Raw genomic sequence first — 27,650 nt, 5'->3', positions numbered from 1 at the left:
CCCACTTGAACTTCCATGTTAAAATGTTACAAAAATTATGATTTCTTGACCTTTTCTTCTGTGCATACTCTAATCTGCAATGCCTATATTTGCTTCCCTCCTCCTTTCCAATCTTCAGCATCTTCCAAGCCTAGTTTTAATTCTGTGAATCCTAATGTATATACTGCAGCTAGTAATGGACTTTCTTATTCTCTAAGTAAATTGCCATAATATAGCATATATATCAATTGCACCTTAAACTTGGATCATGGTCATACTATTCACAAATAATTTTCCCCTCCCTTACCTTATTTTAAACCTATTTCAACCTGATGAGTTGTTTTATCAATAACCTTTGCTTTACATTTATTTATCTCACGCTGAGGAATCAGCATCTTCTCTTTCCAATCAGATTATAAGATCTTAAGAACAGGTAACACTTCTTATTATATGCCTCTCATCCACTAATGTTAGTCCTGTAATGAAAAGTACAGTGCATGGCAAATAATTGATACTCAAAAAATGCTTATTGCTATAAGAAATATCATGCATATGACTATTGCTAACCTTGCCCCCCAAATAATGATCTGGAATCAACCAGTCAAAAGCATCTTCTGAAATTGCATAGGATACCAATATAGCCTCTCATTTTCCCCACTTGTTCTATATTCTTATTGGACCATGACTGCAGGTATCAACATTGTATGCACCTGATCTCTTTTACCTTCCTAGGAATCTTCATCATTCTGTTTTATTGTGTAAACGTTCTGTTAGCAGGGCTTCTATTTAATTTAGCACAATGTCGTATTATTAGAGGCATTAACTAGTAAATGACATTTGGTAAAAATAGGAGTAGAAGCTCCAAATATTGGATGCAAACAATATAACACAGGTTCAATTATAATTTCACTGAAATTTTTGGATATCATCAAGAAAATATTAATAACATAAAGATAAGATTGGATGAAAAGATCTATTCACTGATTATATTAGTTAGCTTTTTGACATAACAAGTTATATACATGAGATAACCAACTTAAGAGAGAAGGTTTGTTTTGGCTCAGTTTTGGAATTTCTAGTCCATGACAGGTTGGCCCATTGTTTTGGACCTGTAAGGAGGCAGCACACCAGAGTGCTAGTGAGTGGTGGAGTGAAACCACAAACCTTCTAGACAGGAAGCAAAGAGACAACTAGGAAAAGTCCCACAATTCCCTTCAGGGGCATTCCCCAAATGACCTAAAGACCTCCCACTAGGCCTACTTCCTAAAGGCCCCACCACCTCCCAGAAGTATCACCCTGGGGAAAAACCAAGCATGGGTCTCTGGGGGAACATTCAAAATCCAAACTATTGCACTGATTCATTCATTTATTTATATTTTGGTCATTTGCTGACAATAAGAAAAAGAGTGATCACTAATTATCATTGTCCTTCAACTCTTGGCTATCAGTTTGATTTTAGAATCAGAATTTATACCTTCTGTTTATACTTGTAAAAAAACTACTTGACAAGATGCTTTTATCTGAAAACTAATTTCTCTATTCCGTGTAGACTTGTCTTCTCAAATTTTGGCATGCAGTGAAATCACATGTAGTACTTGTTAAACTGTACCTCATTGGGCCTCATCCCAAAGTTCCTGATTCAGAAGATATGGTATGGCCCCAGAGAATTTGCAGTTCTAACAATTCCTGGGTGATGCTAATACCCCTGGGACCTGGGAATAAGACTCTGAGGACCTCTGCTCTAGAAAATCTGGCTACAGGTAGCAGACAAAGAGAAAGCAACTGCTCATATCATAAAAAGGGGGAATGAAGGGAAGGGAGGGAGGATGGGAATAGAAAAGACAGAAGAATGAATTGGACGTATCTTTCCTATCCTTATATATTAACACATGACCAAAGTAATTCCACATCATATACAACCAAAATCATCCTAATTGGAACAAGTCATACTTATTCTATGTATGTGTAATATGTCAAAACACACTCTATTGCCATGTATATCTAGAAAGAATGAATTTAAAAAATAGGTATAGGTATCATACTGATCAATCTAGAAGTAATATTTGCCTTTATAAATGGAATTGCTTCATAGTTTCTGTTTCAATTTTCAGATTATCTGAAGTTCTATTACTTTGTTTATATTGACCTACCTAATAATATTAAATTAATGTTGAATAAAATTATGATATTGGAGACAAATTTCTTAGAATTTATGTTTTTAACATATATTGAGTTTTGGTGTTTAAAAAAATATTTTCAGTTGTAGATGGACACAATATTTTTATTTATTTATTTTTGTGTGTACTGAGGTACTGAGGATTGTACTTAGTACCTCACATGTGCAAGGTAATTGTTGTACCACTGAACCACAACCCACACCCAAGTTTTGGTGTTTTTGAAACATTGTTTTTCTCTTAATCTCTCTTTCCTCTATTTGGTTCTCACATTTTACTTATGTATGTGTAATATTTTAACAGTTCTTGATCTACTTATAGTAATTATTTTTATTGTAAGTTTGTTTACATCATCATATGAAGTAGATGGCATTTGTTCAATATCAAGTACATGTACATACAAGTAAATGTAATATTTCTATGTAAAACATTAGCATTTGCGATACATTTGAGATATTGTGAAGAATAAAGTAGCAGCATTGAAAGTCTTACCTTCAATGACATCATACTGAAGCCAGTGCCAGGAATGATTTTGTCTATTTGGTTCAGTATATGAATGATTTCAACATTTGGAAAGTTGACCAGGGATGTCAGGAGGTAAACCAAAACAAAACCCTTGTAAATTGCCATTGGTGAATTAGAAACCAAATTGACAGCCTATAGATGTAAAACAAAATCTTTTCCCTGTTAGCAACTCTTTTATAATATGATCCCTCCCCAAGGGGGGAAAAATGTTTAGAGTGTTGTAAATCTGTTCTTTGTAAAGGAAAAACAAACATAAGAATTTTTATTTTTTTTAATGCTTCTCCTTTTTATAGAAAATCTGCCTTTTTGGAAACATGATGAAAATGAGTAGAAACATAAGTAAATATAATTGGTCATTAGAAATTTAAAAGTATGGGAGGGCTGGGGTTGTGGCTCAGTGGTGGTGCAGTCGTCTGGCATGTGATAGGCACTGGGTTTGATCCTCAGCACCACATAAAAGAAAAAATTATATATATAAAAGGTATTTTGTGGGGGCTGGGGATGTGGCTCAAGTGGTAGCGCACTCGTCTGGCATCCGTGCGGCCCGGGTTCGATCCTCAGCACCACATACCAACAAAGATGTTGTGTCTGCCGATAACTAAAAAAATAAATAAATATTTAAAAAATAATAATAAAAAAAAATAAAAGGTATTGTGTCCATCTACAACTAAAAAAATATTTTAAAAAAAAATTTAAAAGTGGCACATCAAACTGCACTCTAACAATTGGGTTTCTGAGACAAACCTCTATACTAACAAAGGTAGCCTTGCAGGAAGAAATTGCCAAAAAATTACCAAATGATAACTAAATATTAAAGCATTTGGAATACTTTTCTTTGACATATTGATATTAGTTATGCTTTTCTTTCTTTTGAATTTCCTTTACCTCTTCTTTTCTTATACTTCTCCAGGAGGGCAATATGACCATGTACAGGAACCAGCCATGACCTCTTTCATCCATTTCGTTCTCATTTTCCCCAACTATTAAGCACCCAAAGGTACTAGTTCGGGCTTGTTTGCCACATTCATATGTCTCTAGGTCTTCTATCCCTGTAACTACTATCACCCATCTTTTATCTTGGATTTCCTGGTTTCCACCATTTCCTTGAAGATTTCATTAGTTCCTCCAATATTAACCTGCACAGACTTCCTTCCCTCTTTGTTTTATACTCATTTGTATGGTTATACTTATTTGTATAATTCACCTCCAGTAGACTTTCAGCTCCTTGAGGAAAGGAGCAGTAGCTTGTTCATTTTTGAAACCTTCATTCCTGAATGAGTATCTAGCATTGAAGATACAGTACATATTTGAGGAGGTCAGTGTAGCAGAGAAGAGAGCGGTAAGGATAAGTTTGTCATATTTCTGTGCCTTACTTAGATTGCCTGGCTTGGGTTTCTATTTAAAAATACAGTTCTCTGAAATGTAAAACAAAAATAGTCATAATAATCATTTATTCCTATGTAGTTATATTTATCATTTCTCTGTGCATAGTTTATCATGGAAATAATGTAAACTACTGATTCTGAGAAATGTTGCCAGCAGATCCACTGATTTTATTTAGTATGTGTTTGTGATTATAAATAAATACGTATATTTTAATGTTGTCATGGAAACACATTTATGTAGAAGAATGTTATTTTACCAGTTATATCTCCTATTTTAAAAAGTACTGAAATGTTTGCCATGTAAAATTCTCAATTTTCCTCTCCTTTTGAAGAGTGTACATATAGAATAAATTATTAATCCAGAATGTAGACTAAGCCCTTTTGATATTTAAAGTAAGAAAAGTGTAGAATTGTGAAGGTTGAAAAATCAGGTAGTGAATATCAATAGTAACTGCTTTCACATTTTTAAACCACCATTTCATCTTAATTCATGTGCATTAAGATAAGGGGGTGAAGCTTTTCTGGATATTTAGATATTAGATATATTATAGATACTTACGAAAAATATGGCCAATGATATTTATAAAAATTTCCCATACCAACCTCAGGAGTCCTGTTTTAGAACTTTGAAAATACCTGTGAGGGTGAATGAAGCCCATAAGGGCATTTTGCAGATACTATCTTGTATGGTCTGTGCCTTATTTATTATGGAGTCATCCGTACATACCTTTAGTGCCATTAATTGCAAATTGTCCTTAGGCTAAGAACTCAGGGACTTTTTGTTGACTTGAGAAATGTAGTTACTATTCTAGTGTAACTTCAAACAGTGGTTTTAAAAATCTAGGACCATGACACAAATCATCTTTTGGTTTTTATAGCCCTTTCTTTTAATAAATTAACCACAAAACAAAAAACAAAATTCCTTTTTAAAAAAACATTTGTTTTTTAGAAGTAGTTGACACAATACCTTTATTTTATTTGTTTATTTTATGTGGTGCTTAGGATCAAACCCAGGGCCTCACACGTGCTAGACCAGTGCTCTACCGCTGAGCCACAATCCTAGCCCCCAAAAACAGAATTCTTAGTGTACATTTCCTTAGGAAGCATCTGAACCAATTTCAATTGGCGATGATATTATCTTGAACCATCAGTATTAGGCCAAAAAAATTGACAAGTATTCAGTGGACTTTGTAGTTTGGACTGCTCAACAGTTGTTGTTGAGTAAGAGTGTATAGGATGTGTAGGTATGTGTGTGTGTGTGTGTGTGTGTCAAAGAGAGAGAGAGAGAGAATATGCATGTGGATCAAGAAAGGACAGCTGGCAGAATTGGAGGAGGAGATGGAAACAATGCTTGTTGCTTTAATGGGCTCTCAAGTTTTATCCTTGAATGTCTAGGAGTTTCCCCTCAATCAGCAGTGAACTAATGAATAGTATCAGTAAAGAAATTTGTCAGACCTGGTTGTTGTATCAGGAGCTATATAGGAAAATAGTAATGAACCCTAGGAAAATAAATAAGGGTAAGCCCAGGAAACAAAACTGGAACTGCTGCACTGGTATAAATTGAATAATAAAATTCCTAGTCATATTTTGCCATAAATAGAGGTTTGGGAATTTGTCACTCACCTTATTTAAAATTCAGAAATATTAAAGGTACAGGGTTCTCTCATTATAGAAATAATAGAATTCCAGCTATTATTGAGTTACGGTCATTTAAATAGCTATAGCATGCATTATATCAATAAGTGGAACATCTGTATGAAATGTCCACCTGCTGATCTACTACCCCTACTCCACGCACATTTCAATGAACTGCACTTAATCATTTTAAGACTTCTTCTAATGAAGCCTTATCTAGATTAACATTTTAAGCACAAATACTTTCAGGCATTAAAACTCTCACACTAAATGAAATTGCATTGTCTTGTTTACCCTTGTTGATTAATAAGCAATCTGTTAACTGTTAGAACAGTCCAATTGTGGCAGTAGAGGGAGATTAGTAATTCAGTGATGTTTGTGGATATAATCATCATTTCTCCTGAAGGCTTTGAATTAGAATATCACTTACACACTATCCGTAGGCAAAGAAAGGATATAATATTTTTAGACATGTGTACCCACTATTTTGCTTGAATTGTTCAGCTTAGGGTCACTGCAGTAATACAAATGCTTCTGGGGGCAAAATGCTATTTTGATGCATGCATATCCTTCTTAAATAGTGTGATGTCTATTAAAAGAAACACAGCAACCAACAAATAGTGCAGTAATAATCCAGTATCTTAATTTCTGTTTTCAGAACATTATTGCTTTGTTAATCAAGCTTCGGAAGAGAAATACTGCTTATCTTTTTTTTTTCAGATAATAGCTTTTATATATAAAAATTCTTTGCAACCTTATTCAATTCATTCTCAGACAGTAAAAAACTGAACTTGTTCTTTTCAAAGAGTCTAGAAATAAATTTGGAAAAATTCCATTTTATTTTGGAGTATATTTCAATTTTTTGTGTGTTTCTTTGACCTTGAAAAAGCATGTCAATCTGTTTAGCATTCATATGCCCTAAATGATTTATTTCATTAGATTAGAAATTGTTAACTACCTAGGTTTCAAGGTGGGAACCTACATTTAAAAGGAAGAAATAAGTGAAAAAGGGAAGAAATAAGTGAAAAAGGAATGAAGCTAATTTCTCTAGCATTAGTTAGCTATCTATAGAGACCTCAGGGCCCTTCTTCTTGTCCTGTTGTTTGTAACTAGCATATAATTACAATTCAAAATAATGGTGGAAGGGAATGTTTCATGTTTTAGGGAACTCCGCCCTATAAACGTTCAGTTCATAGATTGTAACAATTCTGTGTTGCAGTCCCTCTGTCGTGAAATAAAGCAGCGACGTCGAGGAGTGGCCTCCATTCTTCGATTATGCCAGCATCTACTGGATGACCGTGAGACCTGCAATCTGAACGCAGACCACCAGCCCATGCAGCTGATCATTGTAAATCTTGAAAGAAGATGGGAAGCCATTGTCATGCAAGCCGTCCAGTGGCAAACTCGACTACAAAAGAAGATGGGAAAGGAATCTGTGAGTGAATTTTTCTTTTCTTTTTTTTTTTTTAGTGTAATTGTCCCTTGTTTTGTTTTTGTTTCAGACAAAAAATAATTTTCCCAGAGCTTGGAAAATGTATTCCCACTAGTGAAACTCCATTTGTCATAACACAAGAGTTACTTGTCTTACTGAGATGCCTTTTAGGGTATCTCATTGCCCTTTTCCCCCTTTATTTTAGTTTATAATAGGATACAGAGTGCAGGCACTCCGAATGGTCAAACTGCTCACCTCATTGTCTTTTTCTTTTTAAAAAATCAAATGGAGATTTCACTTTACCTTACCACCTAAGCCTTTAATTCTTTCAATCATTCCTTCACCAAAGATATTCATTAATTGTAAAATGCCCCATGAGTACATTTATTTTTCAGTTGTAGCTGAACACAATACCTTTATTTATTTATTTATTTATTTTTTTTATGTGGTGCTGAGGATCAAACCCAGGTCCTTGCACATGCTCTACTGCTGAGCCACCACTCCAGCACCGCCCATGAGTATTTTGCTAGGAGGTGGCTTAACATTCTCAGTTTATGGAGCAACCTATTTGCGTGGCAGATAATGCAGTGAAATAATGTATACTGTTTACCTTTCCCTTATATCATATGAGTTAATACCATCTACTTGTACATGAATTTCCCCCATTGTTTCTACTTGGAGCTCGTTCTGATAGAGTTAAATTGCTGAGAACTGACAAGTTTCTTCTTAGAGTTTTAATGTCATGATCACAATGGGGATAGTCATTCCTTTTAAGGATTTTCCAAGTTGAGTACAGGTTCAAGCTGTTGCTAGATGAAGGAAATAGAGAAGACTAGAAGTTGCTTTATTATAATACAAAATGTATTGTCCAGAAAGCCTTATTCTTATGAGAAAGAATTTATTGATAAAAAGATTGTATTCCCCAAATGCCCTCAAAATCAATGGCTATTAGTTGAAGGGCCAACTCTCATATTTGACTTATGTAAACAAAAATATATACATATATATACATAGAAAGGAAATTTTTCCTTATATGTTTATATTTTCAGTTCTATGTCTTTGGAAAGTTCAGGATTCAAAACTGAAATATCAAATATAAAAATCGTGTCATTGAAAAATATCTTCTTCCTATGCATCCTAATTTTAACAAAGCAGTATTTGCTTTAATATTAAGTTTCAGATGTTTGGCATTAGGGACTTTAAACAGAAGGGACACAGAATCAGTAAACCTTCTTGATCTTTTGCATCTGAAGCCATGTTGAGTCTAAGGGTGATTTTCTCTTCAACAGTTCTGTTTAATTGTTTTGAGCTGAAATTGTTAAATTTCTTAAGACTTCCAAATTATTACCAGTAATCAGAGTCTACATAATTGGATGTCTTTTTTTGAAATGACATATTTGCTGTGAAGCTATTTAACTAGCATGCTTTTCTTTTTCTTTATTATTATTTTTTTTCATATTTGAGAGTATATGGAAGGGCAAGAGGTTACCTTTTTTTTTTTTTTCTGAACTTTGAAGCCTGTAAGTTTGATATTGGTGAAAGAAGTTTGGGCAAAATCTAGCTGCAGCAGGGAAAGTTCTAACATTAGGAAGCATTCAAACTGGTTTAGAAGACACAAACTGGTTTCCTTTAAGCACTGGTTTGAAATCATATAATAAGGGATGCCAGGCTAGATTTCTCCAGACCAAATGTAGGTATTTTTATCCTACTTCTACAGTACAGGCAAGTTTTAGCTTTGAGAAATGGGGGCTACTTCTTAGAGACTCAGGCTACTATGTAGAGGTAGATACAAGTTGCAGAAAAAGACTCACCCTTGCTGAATATGTATATTATTTGGTTAGTGAAGATAGCACATAACTTCTTCTGTGCTTAAAAAAAATGGTGTGATTGAAGGTAACTCAAAAAAAGGGACAGAAGAATGGAGAGGACTGATACCAACTTCTGTTTCCTATATTCAGGGCCTGTGATTTCCTTGCACATACTAGGTGTTTGATAAATATTTACAGAATGGATCCTCTTGAGTCTTTAGCAGAAGTAGCCACCAGAAAGGATTAGAAAGAACAATCTATGGATTGTTCTTCAAAGCTTCTACAAAGCCAGGAATACTTCTCTTTCCTTTCAGTCATAAGAAAGTCACAGAGCATGTGATAGAGTATTAAGGAGGATTTTGCTTCAACAATTGAGTAAAATTAGACTAAATACTGCTGTGGTCTTTCCCAAAAGCAAGACTAGAAAGGATCAAACATTTTTTTAAAAAAAAACTTAATCATATCCCAGGACAAAGCTCAAGAATATTTATAGCAGTACAAATATTCAGTATCCAACAACATAAAATTTAATATCTGGCATCTGATCAAATGCTACCAGGCATGCAAACAAAAATAGGAAAATTCAGCTGATGAAGAGAAAAATATCCATCAAAATAAATGGATTCAGAAATTATAGAACTAGTAGATAAGAACAAAGTTATACTTTGGTTCCATGTATTTAAGATGCTAGAAAAATATTGAGCATCATAGCTAAAAATATTGAAGATACCTACCTAAAATAAGGATTAAAAATACAATTGCTTAAATTAAAAAATACACTGGAGTCCATGGAGGGGTACACACCTATAATAACTACTTGAAAGACTGAGGCAAGGGCTGGGTTTTTGGCTCAGTGGTAGAACACTCGCCTAGCACGTGTGAGGCACTGGGTTTGGTCCTCATCACCACATAAAAATAAATAAATAAAATATAGGTATTTTTTCCATCTACAACCAAAAAAAAATTTTTTTAAAAGGCTAGGTCAGGAGGATTGCAAGTTTGAGTCTAGCCTCAGCATCGTAATGAGACCCTGTCTCAAAATAAAAAGTAAAAAGGCTTGGGATGTAGCTCAGTGGTAGAGGGCCCCTGAGTTCAATTCCCAGTACAAAATAAACAAACAAACAAAATACCCAGGATTCCAGAAGAAATAATTCATAAGCCTAAAAATATAGCAATAGAAACTTCTATCCAAAAAGAAACAAAAAAAAAACAGCATTAGTGAGCTGTGAGAAAACTTTAGTCAAATATGTATACAGTTAGCATCTCTAAGACAAAGGAGGAAGAGAAAAGTAATTTTTGAAGAAAAAGTGGCCAGAATTCCCAAATTTGATGAAAACTATAAATTCACAAATCCAAGAACCCCAACAAACTTTAAGCATAATAAACATTTAGAAAATACATCAGAAGGCATTATAATCAAGTTGATTAAAACCAGAGATAAGAGAATATCTTAAAAGCATCCAGAAGAAAAAAAATATGCATTACTTACAGAATAAGAAGAAGCAGAGTAGCAGACTTCTTATCAGAAATTATGTAAGTGCAGGAGCAACATCTTTAAAATATTAGAAGGAAATAGCTTAACCCAGGATTAAACACACATAGAAAATATCATTCAAAAAAGAAGGAAAAAAGAGTATTTAAATATTAAAAGCTTAAAGTACTCATCACACTAAATCCATATTATGAGACTTTTTAAGGGAAGTCCTTAAGCAAACAAAAAATAAAAATAAAAAATGATATCTGATGGAAACCTGGATATGCACAAAGGAATAAAGAACAATGGAAATGGTAAGCATGTGGATTAGTGAGAAAAAATTCATGTTATTTAGATCTCTTTAAATAGTAATAGGCTGTTGAAATCAAGATAATAACAGTTAATTATAGGATTTATAGCATGTAGGAATAAAATATATGACAACAATATCACAAAGGTCAGGAAGCAAGAAATGTTACTGAGCTTTGTATGGCTTTTATTCTGTGAGGTGGTATAATATCCTTAAAAAGTAGACTGTGATAAGATAAAAAGAACACTGTAACCCTTTAAAACTATAATAAAAAAACTATAAAAAGTAGTCAAAGGAAATTAAGTAAATCATTTTGGAAAAAATCTCAATCCAGGAAAGGAGGAAAAAGAAAATAAAGAACAGATGTAATGTCAGATGCTGCAGCTCATGCCTGTAATCCCAGCAGCTTGGGAGACTGAGGCAGGAGGATTGTAAATTCAAAGCCAGCCTCAGCAACTTAGTGAGGGTTTACCAACTCAGTGAGACCCTGTCAGTAAATAAAATATTTTTTAAAAGGGGGGCTGGGGCTGGGCTCAGTGGTTAACTGCCCTTGGGTTAAATCCCCAGTTAAAGAAAAAACAATGATGACGTAACAAGCAATAACACACACACACACACACACACACACACACACACACCCACCCGTATATATGCACAAGATGAAAGATTTAAATGCTATAGCAATAGTCCTATTAAACAGAAATGCACAATGAACTAAAAGCCCAAAGAAAGTAATTTATTAGATCAAGAAAAAAAACTTAAGATTTAACTATATGTTGCCCATATTAAATATAAAGACAAAATAGATTTTTAAAAAAGGGATGAAAAAATATGCTAAGCTTATACTAATTGAAATAGAGTCAGAGTGGCTATATTAATAATAAACAGATTTCAGAGCAAAGCACATCACAAGGTATAAATAACATTTATTAATGTGAAAAGTTCCAGTTAATCAAGAGAATATGATATTATTAAACATCTAAAACAGACCTTACAAATGCACCATGCAAAAGCTAATACACCTGAGTAGAGACAGGAAAAAGAGACAAATTAGGGCAGAGATTCCAATACCATTTCCCAGTAATTGATAGATCAGAAAATCAGTAAAAACATAAAAGATTTGGATAATGTTATAAACCAACTTGACCTAATTAAAACACTTCAACTAAGTCTTTTATCCAAAAGGCAGGTAACAAGTGTTGGTGATGATATGGAAAAAAGGGAACCTGTTTACCATTGGTGGGAAAATAGATTGGTGCAGCCACTGTGGGAAGTTCCTAATTGTGGGTCAAATACCAAGTTTCAGTTATGGTAGAATGAATAATCTAGAGATTTAGTGTATAACATGAAGACTGTATTTAATGATATTGTATTATATACTAGAAGTTTATTAAGAAAATACAGTTACTATGTGATCTAGCAATACCTCTTCTGATTTATATACAAAAGAAATTAAGTCACTACCTCATTAAGACATCTGTATTCCCGTGTCCATTGCATCACTGTTTACCATAGCCAAGATAGTGAAAAAAGTGAAAGTATCCATTGATGGATGAATGGAAAAAAGAAATTGTGAGTGTAATATTCAGTGTTTAGAAAAGGAGATTCTGCCATTTACAATACCATGGAGAATCCTATAGGACATGGAAAGAATATTACTATATGATTGCACTTACACATGGGATCTTAAAACAAAATGTAGAAACAGAATAGAAAGTTGGTTATCAGGGGTTGGGATGGGGGAAGAAGGGAAATGGAAGTTGTGGGTCAAATACCAAGTTTGAGTTATAGTAGAATGAATAATCCAGAGATTCAGTGTATAACATGAAGACTGTACTTAATGATATTCTATTATATACTAGAAGTTTATTAAGAGGGTAGATTTTAGGTACTCTCCTCCCTATGTGCACAAAGAAAGGTAACTATATAAAATGATGGATATATAAATTTGCTTGATTGTAGTAATCACTTCACTATGTATATGTATATCAAAACATCATTTTGCAGGGCTGGGGATGTGGCTCAAGCGGTAGCGTGCTCGCCTGGCATGCGAGCGGCCGGGGTTCGATACTCAGCACCACATACAAACAAAGATGTTGTGTCCGCTGAGAACTAAAAAATAAATATTAAAAAATTCTCTCTCTCTCTCTCTCTCTCTCTCTCTCTCTCTCTCTGTCCTTAAAAAGAAAAAAAACAATAAAACATCATTTTGCACATCTTAAATATGTAAAATAAAAATTAAAAAGTTAATTAATAAGACACGTCATCCCACAACAGCAAAATAAACGTTCTTTTTAAGTGCACACAGAACACGTACCAAAACTGACTCTTCTGCGTCAAGGAACAAGTCTTAAATTTAAAAGAACTTATAACCTCAAAGTATGTTCTTTAACCATAATAGAATTAGTTTAGAAATAAATAATAAAATATGTATGAAAAATTCTCAAATATATGGAAAATAAATAACACACTTATATAGTACAGAGGTCAAAATTTTGAAAGGTAAATTATGAAGTCACCCTCATTGGTAGGGTAGAGAGTTGTTTCCAGGACCCCCAATCATATAACTCTGAAGATGGTCAAAACCCTCATATGAAATAGTATGGAAGTACATTATTATGTGTCAATTAAAAATAAATTTAAAAATATTTAAAATAGCATAGTATTTGCATATATAACCCATGCACATCCTCCTAAATATTTTAAACCATCTCTAGATTACTTTTAATACTTAACACAATGCAAATGTATATAAATATTATTATTCTGTATCATTTAGGGAATGATGACAATAAAAAAAGTCGGTGTAGAGAGAGAAGAGGGGAGGGGAGGGAAGGGGAGGGGGGATAATAGAGGATAGGAAAGGCAGCAGAACACAACAGACACTAGTATGGCAATATGTAAATCAATGGATGTGTAACTGATGTGATTCTGCAATCTGTATATGGGGTAAAAATGGGAGTTCATAACCCACTTGAATCAAAGTGTGAAATATGATATATCAAGAACTATGTAATGTTTTGAACAACCAACAATAAAAAATTAAAAAAAAAAAAGTCGGCAGTTGCAGTTTTTTTCAGTATGTTTGATATGCAGTTGATTCCAAACCCATGGCTATGATGTACCAACTGTATTTTTAACTGAATAGAAATAGAAAAAGCACATACATTTTTTTTAAAGAGAGAGAGAGATAATTTTTTTTTAATATTTATTTTTTAGTTTTCGGTGGACACATCTTTTATTTTATTTTTATGTGGTGCTGAGGATCAAACCCAGCGCCCCACGCAGGTCAGGCGAGCGCATTACTGCTTAAGCCACATCCCCAGCCCCAGGCACATACATTTTGATGTAGAATGCCATCAAAACATTGATCTTAGCTTTAATCTTTCAAAACTAGAAAAGGAAAAACAAATTTAACTCAAAGTAGAAGAAAGGAAATAAAAAAGATCTGAACAGAAATCACTGAAATAGAAAATAGAAAATCAATAAAGGAAAAAATCAAAATGAAAAGTTGTATTTTAAAAACAAGATTAATGTAATTGATAATCCTCCAGTCAGACTGATTAAGGGAAAACAGAGAGAAGAAACAAATTATCAACATTGGGAATAAGAAACAGGCATCACTGCAGTTTCTACTAATATTTAAAGAATATAAAGGGAATATTATGAATAACTTTGTAACTACTAAATAAATTGAACTATTAATTTAAAATCTTCCATAAAGAAAACTCCAGGAACAGATGGCCCTTTAGATGGATTATACCAAATGTTTAAGGGAAGAAATACTAATGTTATGCAAAGTCTTCCAGAAAACTGGAAAGAAGGAATATTTTCCATTCTCATTCTTTGGGCAAATATTACCTACATACCAAAACCAGACAAAGACAATACAAGAATACTAAAGACTGACTGAAATTCCTAATTAATATAAATAAAAAGATTCTTAAAATTTTATCATATGAAATTAACAATATATAAGTGTGAAAAAAATGTAACTTGCTATATTTAGAGACTTAGAAATGAAAATCATGTGATTATCCTAATGTGAGCTGCAAAAGCACTTGACAAAATCTATATCCTTCCTCATATAGTCTCTCAGAAACCTAAGAATTAAAAGATTGAGTGTTTTCAGGAACAAAACAAGGACATATATTTTTACCATTTTCATCAACTTTACACTGATATATGAATATTAGTTTTATTCTATGTACTACTTGATGAAAAATCAGAAGCTGAAATTGAAAACAATACTATTTACAATAGCAGCAAACCTATGAAATGCTTAGAGATACATCTAACCAAAGAAATGTGTGCAAAAATGCAACAAAATATTGTTGGAAGAAATTAAATGATAATTCAATTAATGATAATCTAAAAGTATTGATGAATCAGAAGACATCAATAAGATATCACTTCTCATCAAATTTATCTATATAGTCAATGAAATCCCAGTGGAAATTCTGACGATTTTGGGGGGCAGAAATTTGTAAGCTGAATATAAAATTCATCTGGAAATGTAGTGAACCTAGAATAGCCAAAACACTTTTGATACAGATCAGTAAAGTTAGAGGACTTACACCTCCTAATATCAAGACTTACAATTAACTACAATATTCAAGAGTGTGGCCTTGGTGCCAAAGTCAACAAATAAATCAATGGAACAGAACAGATATTCCAGAAAATAAGCACAAGTGATCAATTGGTTTTTTACAAAGGTACAAAGGCAATTCATGGAGAAAATGATAAATGATCCTGGAACAACTGAGTATCTATATTCTCAGGTTGTGAGCTTTGACCTTCATGTAAAATGTTTAAAAAAATTAGAAATGAATCATAGGGTACAATTTTCATGACTGTGTTCATATTATCAAAACAAAATTGTACATCTTATATATGTAGTTTATTTTATACAGATTATACCCTAAAAAAGCTGTTTTAAAAACACATGAACACATTCAGAATTTTACATGAGCATATTCAGAATAGCAATTACAAAGGGATTGATTGACTACCTTGAAACCTGGCAGTGGGTATCCTTGCCTTAGAGTAAGTAAATGAAAATGGGAATTCTTTTCCTGAAAAGCCAAACACAGTAACTATAGCTCTCACATAGCACTTGATGTGTATCAGGCACTGTTTTAAGTAACTGATACGCTGAGTCACTTAACATTCTTAAAAACCATATAATATGTATACTATTTTTATCCTTTCAATTTTGCACAAGAAAAAATTGAGGCAAAAAAAAAAAGTCAGTAACTTGTCCAAAGTTATCTGTTAGTTTGTAATTGATTTGGGATTTGAACCTGGGAATTCCAGTTTTAAATGAATATACTAAACTGCCTCTCTAAGATGAAGTCTTCAGGTTTGATTTTGTTTTGTTTTGCCTTTCTAGGGACAGAACCCAGGGATTTCACACGCTAGGCAAGTGTTTTGCCATTAAGATACCCAGCAACTACCTTTAAACTAAATAAATGAACAAAACTTTTTATAAATACAAATTAAGCCAACTGGATTTGGAAATTAGATGATTCCACTTTTCCATATAGTTTAGGAAATTATGGATTAAATTCCTTAATTGCCATTTGATATACAAAGAATTTTATGTACCAAAAATTAACCCATATCTAAATGTTCAAGGAAAATCAGTAAGTTCTTGTAAGAACATCAAGAAAGAGAACTACATTTTCTCTTTCAAAATGCTAGAGAAAATAAGAGAGGATTTGGTCTATTATGTGTGCTGGATGATCACTGATAACTCACTGACACTTATTTAAGCATTTCCTCTAACTACATGGGGCTTCTTAGTTATTAAATTCACACATGCTTCACAGAAACTCCTGACATTCGTGGGATTTGTAGTAAGACCAGTTTTCCAGCCGTGATTTGTATATACCACAAATCAAATTTATTATTTCAAATGTCATCTCAATAAACCTCTCTCTCTCTGGACAGGTTCAGTCTAGTATAGACTAATTCCCTCAGGGGAACCCTCAAAATTGCTAACACAGGAGGGTGTCATACAGTGTGAGAAAATATGTTTCTCAGTATTTTTCTATTTTTATACTAATCTTGGGTTTTTAAAAATATTTTAGCAAGGATCCCTGTAAAAAGCCAGGTAGTATATTGCAAGTGTCATCACCAAGGGAATAGGGCTGTTGTGTTGTAAATATTATTAGGCATATAACATATCCTAGTCACTATGACCACTTTTCTTACTTAGTTTTCTTTACAACTGCTGATGAAAGATTAAATAAATTACCCTGGTAATACTGCTAGTACCAAAGACCTGGATCCAGGTATATCTATTCTAGAACTTTAAGCCCTTTTTTCTCTTAAAGATTTATTGATAACATTCCTTGACCTTCTTCTACCCAAGACTTCTTTGGTTGGTTATTATATTCTGTGATACTGACTTCTATTATTTTTCCTTTTTATTAGAAACTACCTGAGTTTTCTTTTTTAATTGAACTCAAGAAGAATTATGTAATGAAATGACAGCACAGTAATTTCTGTTAATAGGTTATTTTCTATTAGTTGATCAGTTCTAAGAATTCATGCATGTTGTCTGAAGACTAGGGCTAGATAGTACTCAGGGAACATCATTTGAAAATACAGCCACTACTCCCCTCCACATTCATCCATCAGTTCTTATATAAATGGTTGGATTCATCAGAAGACATTCATGGATGGAATTTAGTTTGGATATTGTTTGGAAAAGTTTCAAACCAAACAAAGAGAAATCATTGAGTTAAAAGTAAAGCTAGAGGGAAAGTGTTGGTTTTTTGTTTTTGTTTTTAAAGAATTGAAATTAAAACTTAAACTTCAAATAAAAAGTTTGAATAAGTTATTAGTAAAGTTTAGATTTTAAAATGTTTTTATGGATGAAATGCTTTAAATAAGGTCTTTATATATCATCATTCAATATTTTTTATTTCAAAAGTATTTTTAAAATAATGGAATGAATTCTAGGTAAAACTCTCTTGAATTTGCTTTTAGAACTGTCTTGAATACAAAGACAAAAATGAAGGAAAAAATTATCTATCAGTTAAAATATGGATGAGGCTCAGTTGAAAAAGTACATTCAAAGTGTTGCGAACATAAGGCTCTTTGGTTATTGACTCGGAATAGCCTGGGGTTCTGCCATAAATAATTCCAGTTCTGCCAGGTTTAGAAGATCTTTGTAAGTATACCTTCTTTCTTTCACAATTTTCCCAATTCAGTGCTCTACCTATTTGGAGATAGGCAAATGACAAATTTTCTTTTAGTTTTCAGAAATCTGAAAATTAAAAAAAAAAAAAAAAAGCTGGTGAAGGCACAAGGATTATTCTCATAAAATTAAACTGGTTTGAGAAAGTATCACATTATATTTATTGGTGGTGTTCCCAGATAATGCCCTAATTTTTTCCTAGATATTTGAGGAGAATGTACAAAGGGTATTCATAACCACTGAGGATATCACTGACATTGAATAGGTAGGTCTGAGGAGATAATAAAAATGAGTGGAACAAGCCTATAAACAGACAAATTTTCCCACAAATTCCATTAGTGTCCCCAGTAGAAAACAATTTATTCAGAATACTGAATAATCATTTCACAGTACTTTTATGTGTTAGCTAGCTTTCCATTGCTGTGATCAAATACCTGACAGGAACAACTTAGAGGAGGAAGAGTTTATTCGAGGCTCAAAGTTTCAGAGGTTCAGTCCATGGTCAGCTGACTCCATTACTCTGTTGGAGATGAGGCAGAACATCATGGCAGAAGGGCTTTGCAGAGGAAAGTTGCTTAGTTCATGGCACCTAGGAAGCTGAGGTGGGGGGTGGGGGTAGAGAATGAATATGAATGCAAAGGACAAAATCTAAATCCCAAGCTATGCTCCCAGTGACCTACTTCCTCCAGCCTTGCCCCATCTGCCTAGAGTTACCACCAAGTAAACATTCAAATTATTAATCCACAAAATGGCCACCCATTAGATTACAGCTCTCTTAGTATAATCATTTTATTTCTGAACATTCCTACGTTGTCTATCACATGCGTTTACTGAGATACAGTTTATAAAATTTATATCTAAACTATAGCATCTTACTTTCGTGAGGACAGATTTCTCATAATACACATCTGAAAAGTATGCTGCACATCTCTGCTTAGCTCTATTAGAGACCTAAACCTTTATCTGATGATGAAGAAAACTTTTGAATCTGTATTCTCACTCACCCTTTTCACTTTCATGAGGACTCTGAGTGGTCTCACCACTATTTTGTTAGGAGGAGTAGTTATCAGTAGTGAATAAATCATTCTTGCTTTTTAAACAATTGTTTTAAACAGATATCGTCTGGATTTATTTGGAATACCTTTTATTTTGGCAATCATGCCTTTGAACCTTAGCAAATTTAGGGTTTTAGGATTTTTTTTTCTTCCCATTTTTTTTTTTTTCCTTTTTGCTTGACACTCCAGAGGTCTGCATTGAAAACAGAACCTTGTGTCCAGAAAAACCTTACACATTTATTGGCTTTGAAAGTATGCAACCCATCTAGCCACATAATTGAAAATAATAAGGCCAGGATAAATGGGATGGCCCCAGGGTAAAACACCCAAGGGATTCAATTGGTGTCACTTTGCATCAGTGTCCATGCATCATGGTAATTGAGGTAACATAACCAATTACCACATTTTAATTAGAGTTCTAAGAACTTGAGAAAATTTGCAATGATGAGACAGCTCACTTTAAAAAAGGAAAGAAAGAAAGAATGAAATAAAAGGAGGGGGAAACCCCACACATTATGTTACCCAAGCCTCTTGCTTATGAGCAAAGATTACTCAAAAGTGATGTTTTGTGAGTTTCCTTTATATCTAATACCTCTCCTATCTCTCAATCTTATAACTTGCTGATAGATTTTGAAAAACTAAATATTCTAAATGTTATTTTTTGGCTAAGGTAATAGAATTCTCATCCTAATCTAACTGTTGATTTTAGAAATTTATGACTGAAGAAATCCTCCAGTATGCAACCCCGGCTTATAAATTTCATTCCCCATCTAGTTTCTTACCATCATAACTTGAGGATTCAGTTTAAATTTTTAAGTCACTGTCTGAACACAGTGACACATTATTAAATTACACATTTCTCTGGCTCGGTTTGCTAAACAAAAATAGACCTAGATTCCACCATCACCCCCCTCAAAAAAATTAGAAGCAGAAAGAATTACTGCATTTAGAAAATAATTTTGACTGTGGCAATTATTTTTATAAGGCTAGAGTTTAAGTGAAAAACCTCCTGTAAAATTTTAGTGCTGCTACATAATCAAGTAATTATGTAATTACTTGTACTTAATTACTTACAAGAGAGATGGTTGTTAAAAAAAAAAAAATCTTTATACATGTCAAAAACAGCTCTCTTCTTTAGAGGATTTCTAGCCAAGCTTCAATACCAAAAAGCTCTTTTAACAGTAGTTTTCAATAATTTTGTTTTTCTTTTATAAATCCCTTATTGCTGTTCTTCAAGTACATTACAGTAAATTATATGAGATCTACAAGTCCTCCCTACTCCTTCTACTTATCATAGCCAAAAAAGGAAGAAATGAGTTTAAATTACAGTTGAAGTGCTTGATGACAAATACAAGATATTCCTAACGTGAGGATTTCCAGTAAATAGAGAAGATTTTTCAAGGAAATTTCCATGACTACTGCAATAGAATATGGTCACTAAGAGCTTGGTCACACTCTCCTACTTAGTAGCTGTGTGATCATGGCAAATTATTTAACGTTTCTAGCCTCATTTCTTCATTTGGAAGATAGAGATAACAATACTACCTATCACATAGATTATATAAGGTTTAAATAACTACTGTGTAAAAAGTTCTTTAAATAGCTGCTATCACATAGTCAATAAATGTTAGCTGCTATTATTATTTATGTTGTAGCAACCAAAGACCTACCTATCTTTGTAATTGTCTAGATATAATGCATTACCTGGTCTAGCAGGCAGTTAATATTTAATAATAAATGCATGAACAAATGATAGAGAAGTGACTAAATGATGAATTTCTGTCTTAAGTGATGGGTTCAGTGGTTGACCTGACCATCCATCCTCATCTTTATCCTTTTCAGCAAGAGTGGACCTAAGCTAAACCAGTTGAATTAATCCTGGACACTTCTCTCTTGGTACTGTTTAATTAGTTGATTTTTCTCTGTTGCTCTCTTGTTTTCCATTTCATTGATTTCTGCTCTAATTTTTATTTTATTTTATTTTTTCTACAGCTTGATTTATTCTTAAATTGTTCTTCTTAATTTCCTAAAATGGCAGGTTAGATTAACGATTTTTTAATCTCTCTTCTAATATTTATTTTTAATTATATAAATTAATGCTTTCCTTTCCCTCTAAGCACTACTTTCACTGAATCCCATCAATCTTAATAAATTGTATTTTAATTTTTATTTAGTTTAAAACATCTTTAAATTTCTCTCGAGACTTCTTCTTCAAGTTATGTGTTATTTAGATATTTGGGGGATATCCCTACTATCTTTGTGTCATTTCTAGTTTTAATTCCATTATGGTCTAAGAACATACACTGCATAATTTCTATTCTTTTAAGTTTGTTAAGGTGTGTTTACGGCCACAATTGTGATGTGTTTTTAATGTTTGTTGCAAGCCCGAGAAGGAATGTGTATTCTGCTGTTGTTGGGTGAAGTATTCTGTAAGTGTCAATTAGATCATGTTGATTGATAGTGCTCTTCAGGTCAAGGATATTCTTACAAATTTGGGACCTGCTTGATCTATCAGTTACTGAAAGAGGGACATTGAAATAGATAGCTACAGTGGATTTTCTATTTCTCCTTTCAGTTTTTCTATCAATATTTGCCTCACATGTTTTGATGTTTTGTTGTTAGGTGTATACATGTCAGAAGTGTATGTCTTCCTAAGAATTGACCTCTTTAATATTGTGTAAATCCCAATTTTTTTCTTGATTTTTCCTTGCTTTGAATCTGCTTTTTCTGAAATTAATATAGCTACCCCAGCTTTCTTTAGATTAGGGTTAGCATTATATATCTTTCTCTATCTTTTTAATTTCTTGACTGAATCTTTGTTTTAAAGTGAGTTTCTATAGATAACATATAGTTGGGCCTTGTTTTTGAATCTACTTTAAGAAACTTTATGTTTTAATTGAATTATTTAAACCATTTATATTTAAAGTTTACATTTTATTAATATAGTTGGACTAATACCTGTCATATTTGTAACTATTTTCTATTCATGGTATTTGATCTTTCTTTTTCTCCTTTTTCTTCTTTCTTTGATTTTTAACTGAGCATGTATGACTTCATTTTTGTTTCTTCTTTTAACATACCAATTATATATATTTTTTAAAAAATGACAGGTTGCCTTTGAACTTGCAATATGTGTTTTAAACTAATTCATGTCTACCTTAGAAATGCTATTATACTGCTTCACACTTAAAGAGAAAGCTATTTAAAACAGAATATTCTCAATTCCTCTTTCCCAGACTTTATGATACTGCTATCATTCATTTAATTTAGTATATTAAAAATTAATTTCATATAGTATAACTACCTAATATATTGTTACTATTATTACTTTAAACAAAGTTACCCTGTAAGTCAATTAAGAATAAGAAAAATGATCCAGGCTTGGTGACACATGCCTGTTATACTAGTGGCTTGGGAGGCTGAGGCAGGAGGATCACGAGTTCAAAGCCAGCTTCAACAAAAGCAAGTCACTAAACAACTCAATGAAACCCTACCTCTAAATAAAATACAAAAAAGGGCTGGAGATATGGATTAGTATTTGAGTGCCTCTGAGTTCAATCCCCTGTACCCTCCAAAAAAGAAAAATAAAATGTTTTATTTTACTTCCATATGTTTCTTCTTCAACACTTTACCTTTATGTGGATGTAAGTTTCTAACCTGTATCATTTCCTTCTCCCTAAATAACTTTTAATATTTCTTGCCAGGCAGTACTGCTGGGAGTGAATTCCCTTAGTTTTTGTTTGTCTAAAAGAAATTTTTATTTCTGTCTCATTTCTGAAGTATAATGTTGAATATAGAATTATAGGTTAGTAGGTTTTTCTTCTGATAAAATATTTCACCTAATCTATCCTTGCTTTGCATGTTTTCTGATGAAAAGTCCCTTGTAATTTTTATCATTTTTCCTCTAAATTTTGCTCTAAGACATAAAATTTTCTCTGTTTTGATTTTCTGCAGTTTGTATATAATATACCTAGGTATAGATTTTTTGGTATTTATCCTGCTTCCTGGCTGTGTGATTTGATGTCGCTGACATTAATTTTGGAATATTCTTGACCATTTCACTTCAAATAATTCTTTGGACCCATTGTTTCTTCTCTTCCTGGTATTCTAATTATACATGTTATACCTTCTGAAATTGTCCCACATTTATTAGATGTTTCACTTATTTTTATCACTTTGTTTCTTTTTGCATTTATTAGGAATTTTTATTGACCTTTCTTCAGATTCACTGATGAGCCCATTATAGACATTCTTTGCTTCTTTAACAGTGATTTTTATTTTTAGCATTTCCTTTTTTATTTATTCTTAAAGGTTCCATATCTCTGTTTACTTTACCCATCCATTTTAAAATGTTCTCTACTTTCACTATTAGAGTTCTTAATATATTAATCATCTATTTAAAACTTTCTGATAGTTTCAAAATCTATGTCATATTGAATCTGGTTCTGATGCTTACTTTATCTCTTTAGATTACAGTTTTTTGGATTTTTTTTCCTTGCCTTTTAGCATGTATGGAAATTTTGTTGTTGTTGTTAAAAACTAAGCATGATGATCAGGTAATAGAAACCAGGCAATAGAAAATGAGATAAATAGGCCTCAAGTGAGTTTTATGTTAATCTGCGTATGAGTCAAGCTGTATTTCATGTTTACTCTAAATATGATTATTTTATGCTGAGCTTCAAATTTCTTTTCCTTTTTCTTGTTTTTGTCTCTCTTATTGTCTTTGGGGTTTCCTAAGAACTTTTCCTCAATATCTTTTATCTCTTTCAGCTCTTATACACTATTATACTGAAGCCCTGTTGGTGTGATGATAAGGAATGGGGAAGACATCTTCAAAAGAGTCTCTTAGTTTGCCACCTGTTTTGTTAAGACAGGAAGACTAGAGAGGTTGAAGTCAGAGAAATGTCTTTCCTCAGGTGGGATAGGGCTGTAATAAAGGCTTTTTCACTAAAAAGTGGCCCTTACATATGATGAGTATTCTGGATATTCACAACAGTTAAACTTTCTTTCCCTCTGTCAGAATCACCTGATGGCTAGACTAAATGCTAGTATGTTTATCTCCAAGTACTTCTTCCGGTCTACTCTGCACACAACTATCTGACTCAAATGACTGAAACACTATTATGATTATGTTATCCCACTCATCAAAGAATATGTTATAGTTCTGTTTTGCTTGTAAGTCAAATTCATAAACTCTCAAACCTCCATAGACTGATCTTACTCTGAAGTATAAAGCTTTTCTACCAACAATAGCTCATCTATCCAGTTAATTCCAAATAGAAGAAAAAAATGGACAAAAGATATGACCCAATGATGTACAAAGTAATAAATATAAATGGTTACTAAACTATGAATAAATATGTACTATAACTAGTAATGGAAGAAATAAAAAGTAACATAGTTTATCAGTTGCTATTTTTTAACCCATCTAAAAGAGGGAAACTTAATGACAAATTCCAGTGTTAGAGAGGTGAGTGGATTGAAAACTCGTATAATCTTTAGCTATTTATCAGTATCCTGGAAAGTATTCCCAATCTTTGGCCTAATATCTGTCTTTCTTAAATTTGTCTCAGCAAATAATATGAGCTATTCATGTGAAAATGCCTACTTTATTTTATTTTTAAACCCCTATAAAAATTAGAAAAAAATATGANTATATATATATATATACAGCAGTACAGCTCTCCTGAGACCTCCCCAAGACATTTCAAGCTCATTGTGTTCAAAAGAAACTACTAATCTTCCCTGACAAACTGATCCTTTTCTAGTATTCTGAATCTCAAGGAAATATACTAACATTTCTTCAGTTGTGTTAAACCAGAGCACATTGGTCATCCTTGACTCTTTATTCAGTATCGTTCCATCCAGCTCATCATTAGGTCTGGTTGATTTTACTTTATGAAGAGCTCCTAAATCAGTTTTTCTCCAAAAGTGCTTTATCACCACCTTAGTCCAAGCTGAGTCTCTTATAAATTATTTAATATGTGAAACGTGTTTAGGATATTTCCTAGCACAAAAAAAGTATTCAATAAATATTATTATGCATATTCTTACTTGTGCCACTGCAGTTGCTTTCTTCACACCAACTCTTGCCCTTCTCCAGTGTGTTCTCTACCCTGAGGTCTCTACAATCATTTAAAAATACTGGGATGAAAGAGATGGCACAAATTGATTATCTCACCTTGCTTGATTCCTTGGAGTTTATTTCCAGGCACATATCCCATTTTTCTGCAGGCCAGACCCTCTGTTTGCTGTGAGGCCTTCAAATGTAGCATGCCTCTTCCTACCTTACAGCCTCATTCCTTCTGCATTCACCATTCATCCATATCCTGAGTTCCCTCCCAGAAAATTCTTATTATCCTTCAGAAATCAAATCAAAAGGCATTGCCTCAGGTAAACTTTTCCTGACATCCTAGAATAACTCAGATCTACCTTCAGTATCGTGTCAGATTATATTCTGACTCAGTAGATCCTAAGAGTAAACCTTATCTGTTTTCACTTGGTACCTAGTATTCAGTAAATGTGTTGAATACATAAATTTTCTGAATACATATTTATTGAATAAATGAGGTTGTTGGAAAAGCCCATAATAACTTACTTTCGTATTCTATTTTCTTAATTTTTCTTTTTATATCATTTAGTCTTTGTTGAACTACCTCTACACCTTCTCATTTTACCAAAGAAACTTCTAAGTATAGTTATCTTGTGCAGAACTACCCAGTCATGTCCCTTGAATTAGTTAGACATGGGCTAAGATATTGACACCCCTAGGTGAGGCAGAGGAACTGGAAGGAGTCTAGTCTCATGGCCTTCTGCAATGAACTATCTCCTCTTTTCTTCTCAGTGTACAAGTCTATTAGCATTTCCTATGTGTCATGACTTGAAAAATGTTGGAAATCACTGGTCCAGAAATAAGAGATAAACCTCAGTATCAACCTGCTGATCATGAAGCAATAGTCACATTTAAATTTTGATTGAAGAGAAAACATTTAAGTGAAAATGCCATGGGGTCAAATAATTTTCTTACCCTGTTGTAGGAAGATCAAATTTACTGCTGATTTTCTTTTTTATTCAGGTCTAATATTTAGGTCAGTTGTTTCCTTTGAATTGTGTTTATTATTTCTTATTATATAAATGACAACATTTAGTGGCTATCAAAGGAAATACACTATGTTTTAGTCATTCGGGGACTTGAATTAAAATATCAAAATTGATAAGGTAATTTTTACATAGAAGAAGGTAGCAGTATAAAATAGTACAGGTAAGTCCATAGGTCCAGGATCTGAAAAACTGAAACTATTTTAAAATAGATTAAATATTCTTCCCATGACCATAATACCATCAATGTATCATTGCTGATTCTGCAAGTATGTATTGGTTTTTGTATTCTTTTATTTGCATAGATCACTTTTTGTATGATTCCATTGAGTTATGGATTAGAAGTAACTAAACCTATAGGCAAATAATCAAAAAATGTCCCATGAGTACCTGCTATTTACTCAGTATCATTCTAGGATTTGCCTGCAAAGACATAGTACTAGACATTATCTTCACTCTCAAGGAATTCACAGGCTATGATAGTAAGGTAATACTAACATAGATGAGACAGTAAGTATGCCAAAATCTGTCTGGGATGAAAGCAATGGCACAAATTTCAAAGCTAATAACAAAACTGCAATATCCTTTAGAGATGAGATGTGCTTGATTTGTCTTTGTATATGTTCAGTGCTTGGGCATGTACTAAGTATTCAGTGAATATTTACTGAACAAATAAACCAATGAAAGTGCTAAATTATGTAGTTCTATCACATTGTCAAATCAAATGAGACAAAGACCTCTGAAGACCCTGTAACCAAAAAATCTTAAGAGGAATCTATGACTGACTTTTAAGAAATTTGGGTGAGGGCTATTAGAAACCACATTCATTCATTCAAAAATATTTATTGAATGCCTACTGTGAACAAAGGCATAGTGACAAAGAGAGCAGGGACCATTCATGAGGCAGTTGCTATACTGTTGGTGAGCTTCAGGGGAGCACTATGAATTGAATTTCAGTCATTTTATTTGACCAATTTATGGAATGCCTTAAAAGTAAGCCCAGATAATTAAGAAGATAAGACATACACTAAAAGTTTTGTGTATGTATGGGTGGGGTGTGTGGGTGGGGTGAAGTTTGGTTTGGTTTAACAAGAGAAGTAATATAATGAACGAATTTATTTTAGGAAGTCTGGTTTGGAAGTGATATGTAGGATTATATTGAACACATTATTGTTCCTTCTATTTTTTTAAGTCCCTAGATAGAGTTTCAAAATGTTTCATGATAATCAATGAGAAGGTTTAATTGACTTTTAAATAGCAAATCCTTCTTGTGTATCTCATCTATGTTTTCTTGCTGCAATATAATTCCATTCTTTGAGGTTGAGTTGTAGAAACAGAGACCATTTTCAATGTCCAAATCAGAGTGACTTTTCAAATACTATAGAAAAAAGTAGTCTCTTCTTTACCTGTAAAATAGCACCTACTCTCTAAATTCTTCTCCAATGTTTTTTTCCCCTAAATTTTAGAGAAAATTCCTTGATTATTAAAATTTAGTAATATTCAGTTAATTAGATTCACCCACATGGCCTTAATTTTTCTCTTTGTTTTTACAGTTAATCAGGAGTACT

General features: G+C 32.9%; 1 protein-coding gene across 1 annotated transcript in view; it reads left to right on the top strand.

Annotated features, from left to right (window-relative positions):
• Akap6 (A-kinase anchoring protein 6) overlaps window positions 1-27,650 on the top strand; it is a 516,193-nt gene that overhangs the window by 464,245 nt on the left and 24,298 nt on the right. The window contains exon 12 of the mRNA XM_048798442.1: window positions 6,918-7,133. Coding sequence (XP_048654399.1) covers window positions 6,918-7,133 — 216 coding nt within the window. The remainder of the gene's footprint in view (window positions 1-6,917; window positions 7,134-27,650) is intronic.

This window comes from Marmota marmota, unplaced genomic scaffold, assembly GCF_001458135.2.
Source record: "Marmota marmota marmota unplaced genomic scaffold, marMar, whole genome shotgun sequence".
Classification (NCBI taxonomy): Eukaryota; Metazoa; Chordata; class Mammalia; order Rodentia; family Sciuridae; genus Marmota; species Marmota marmota.
The sequence above is the reverse complement of the archived record's forward strand: the minus strand, read 5'-3'. Positions and strand labels throughout refer to the sequence as shown.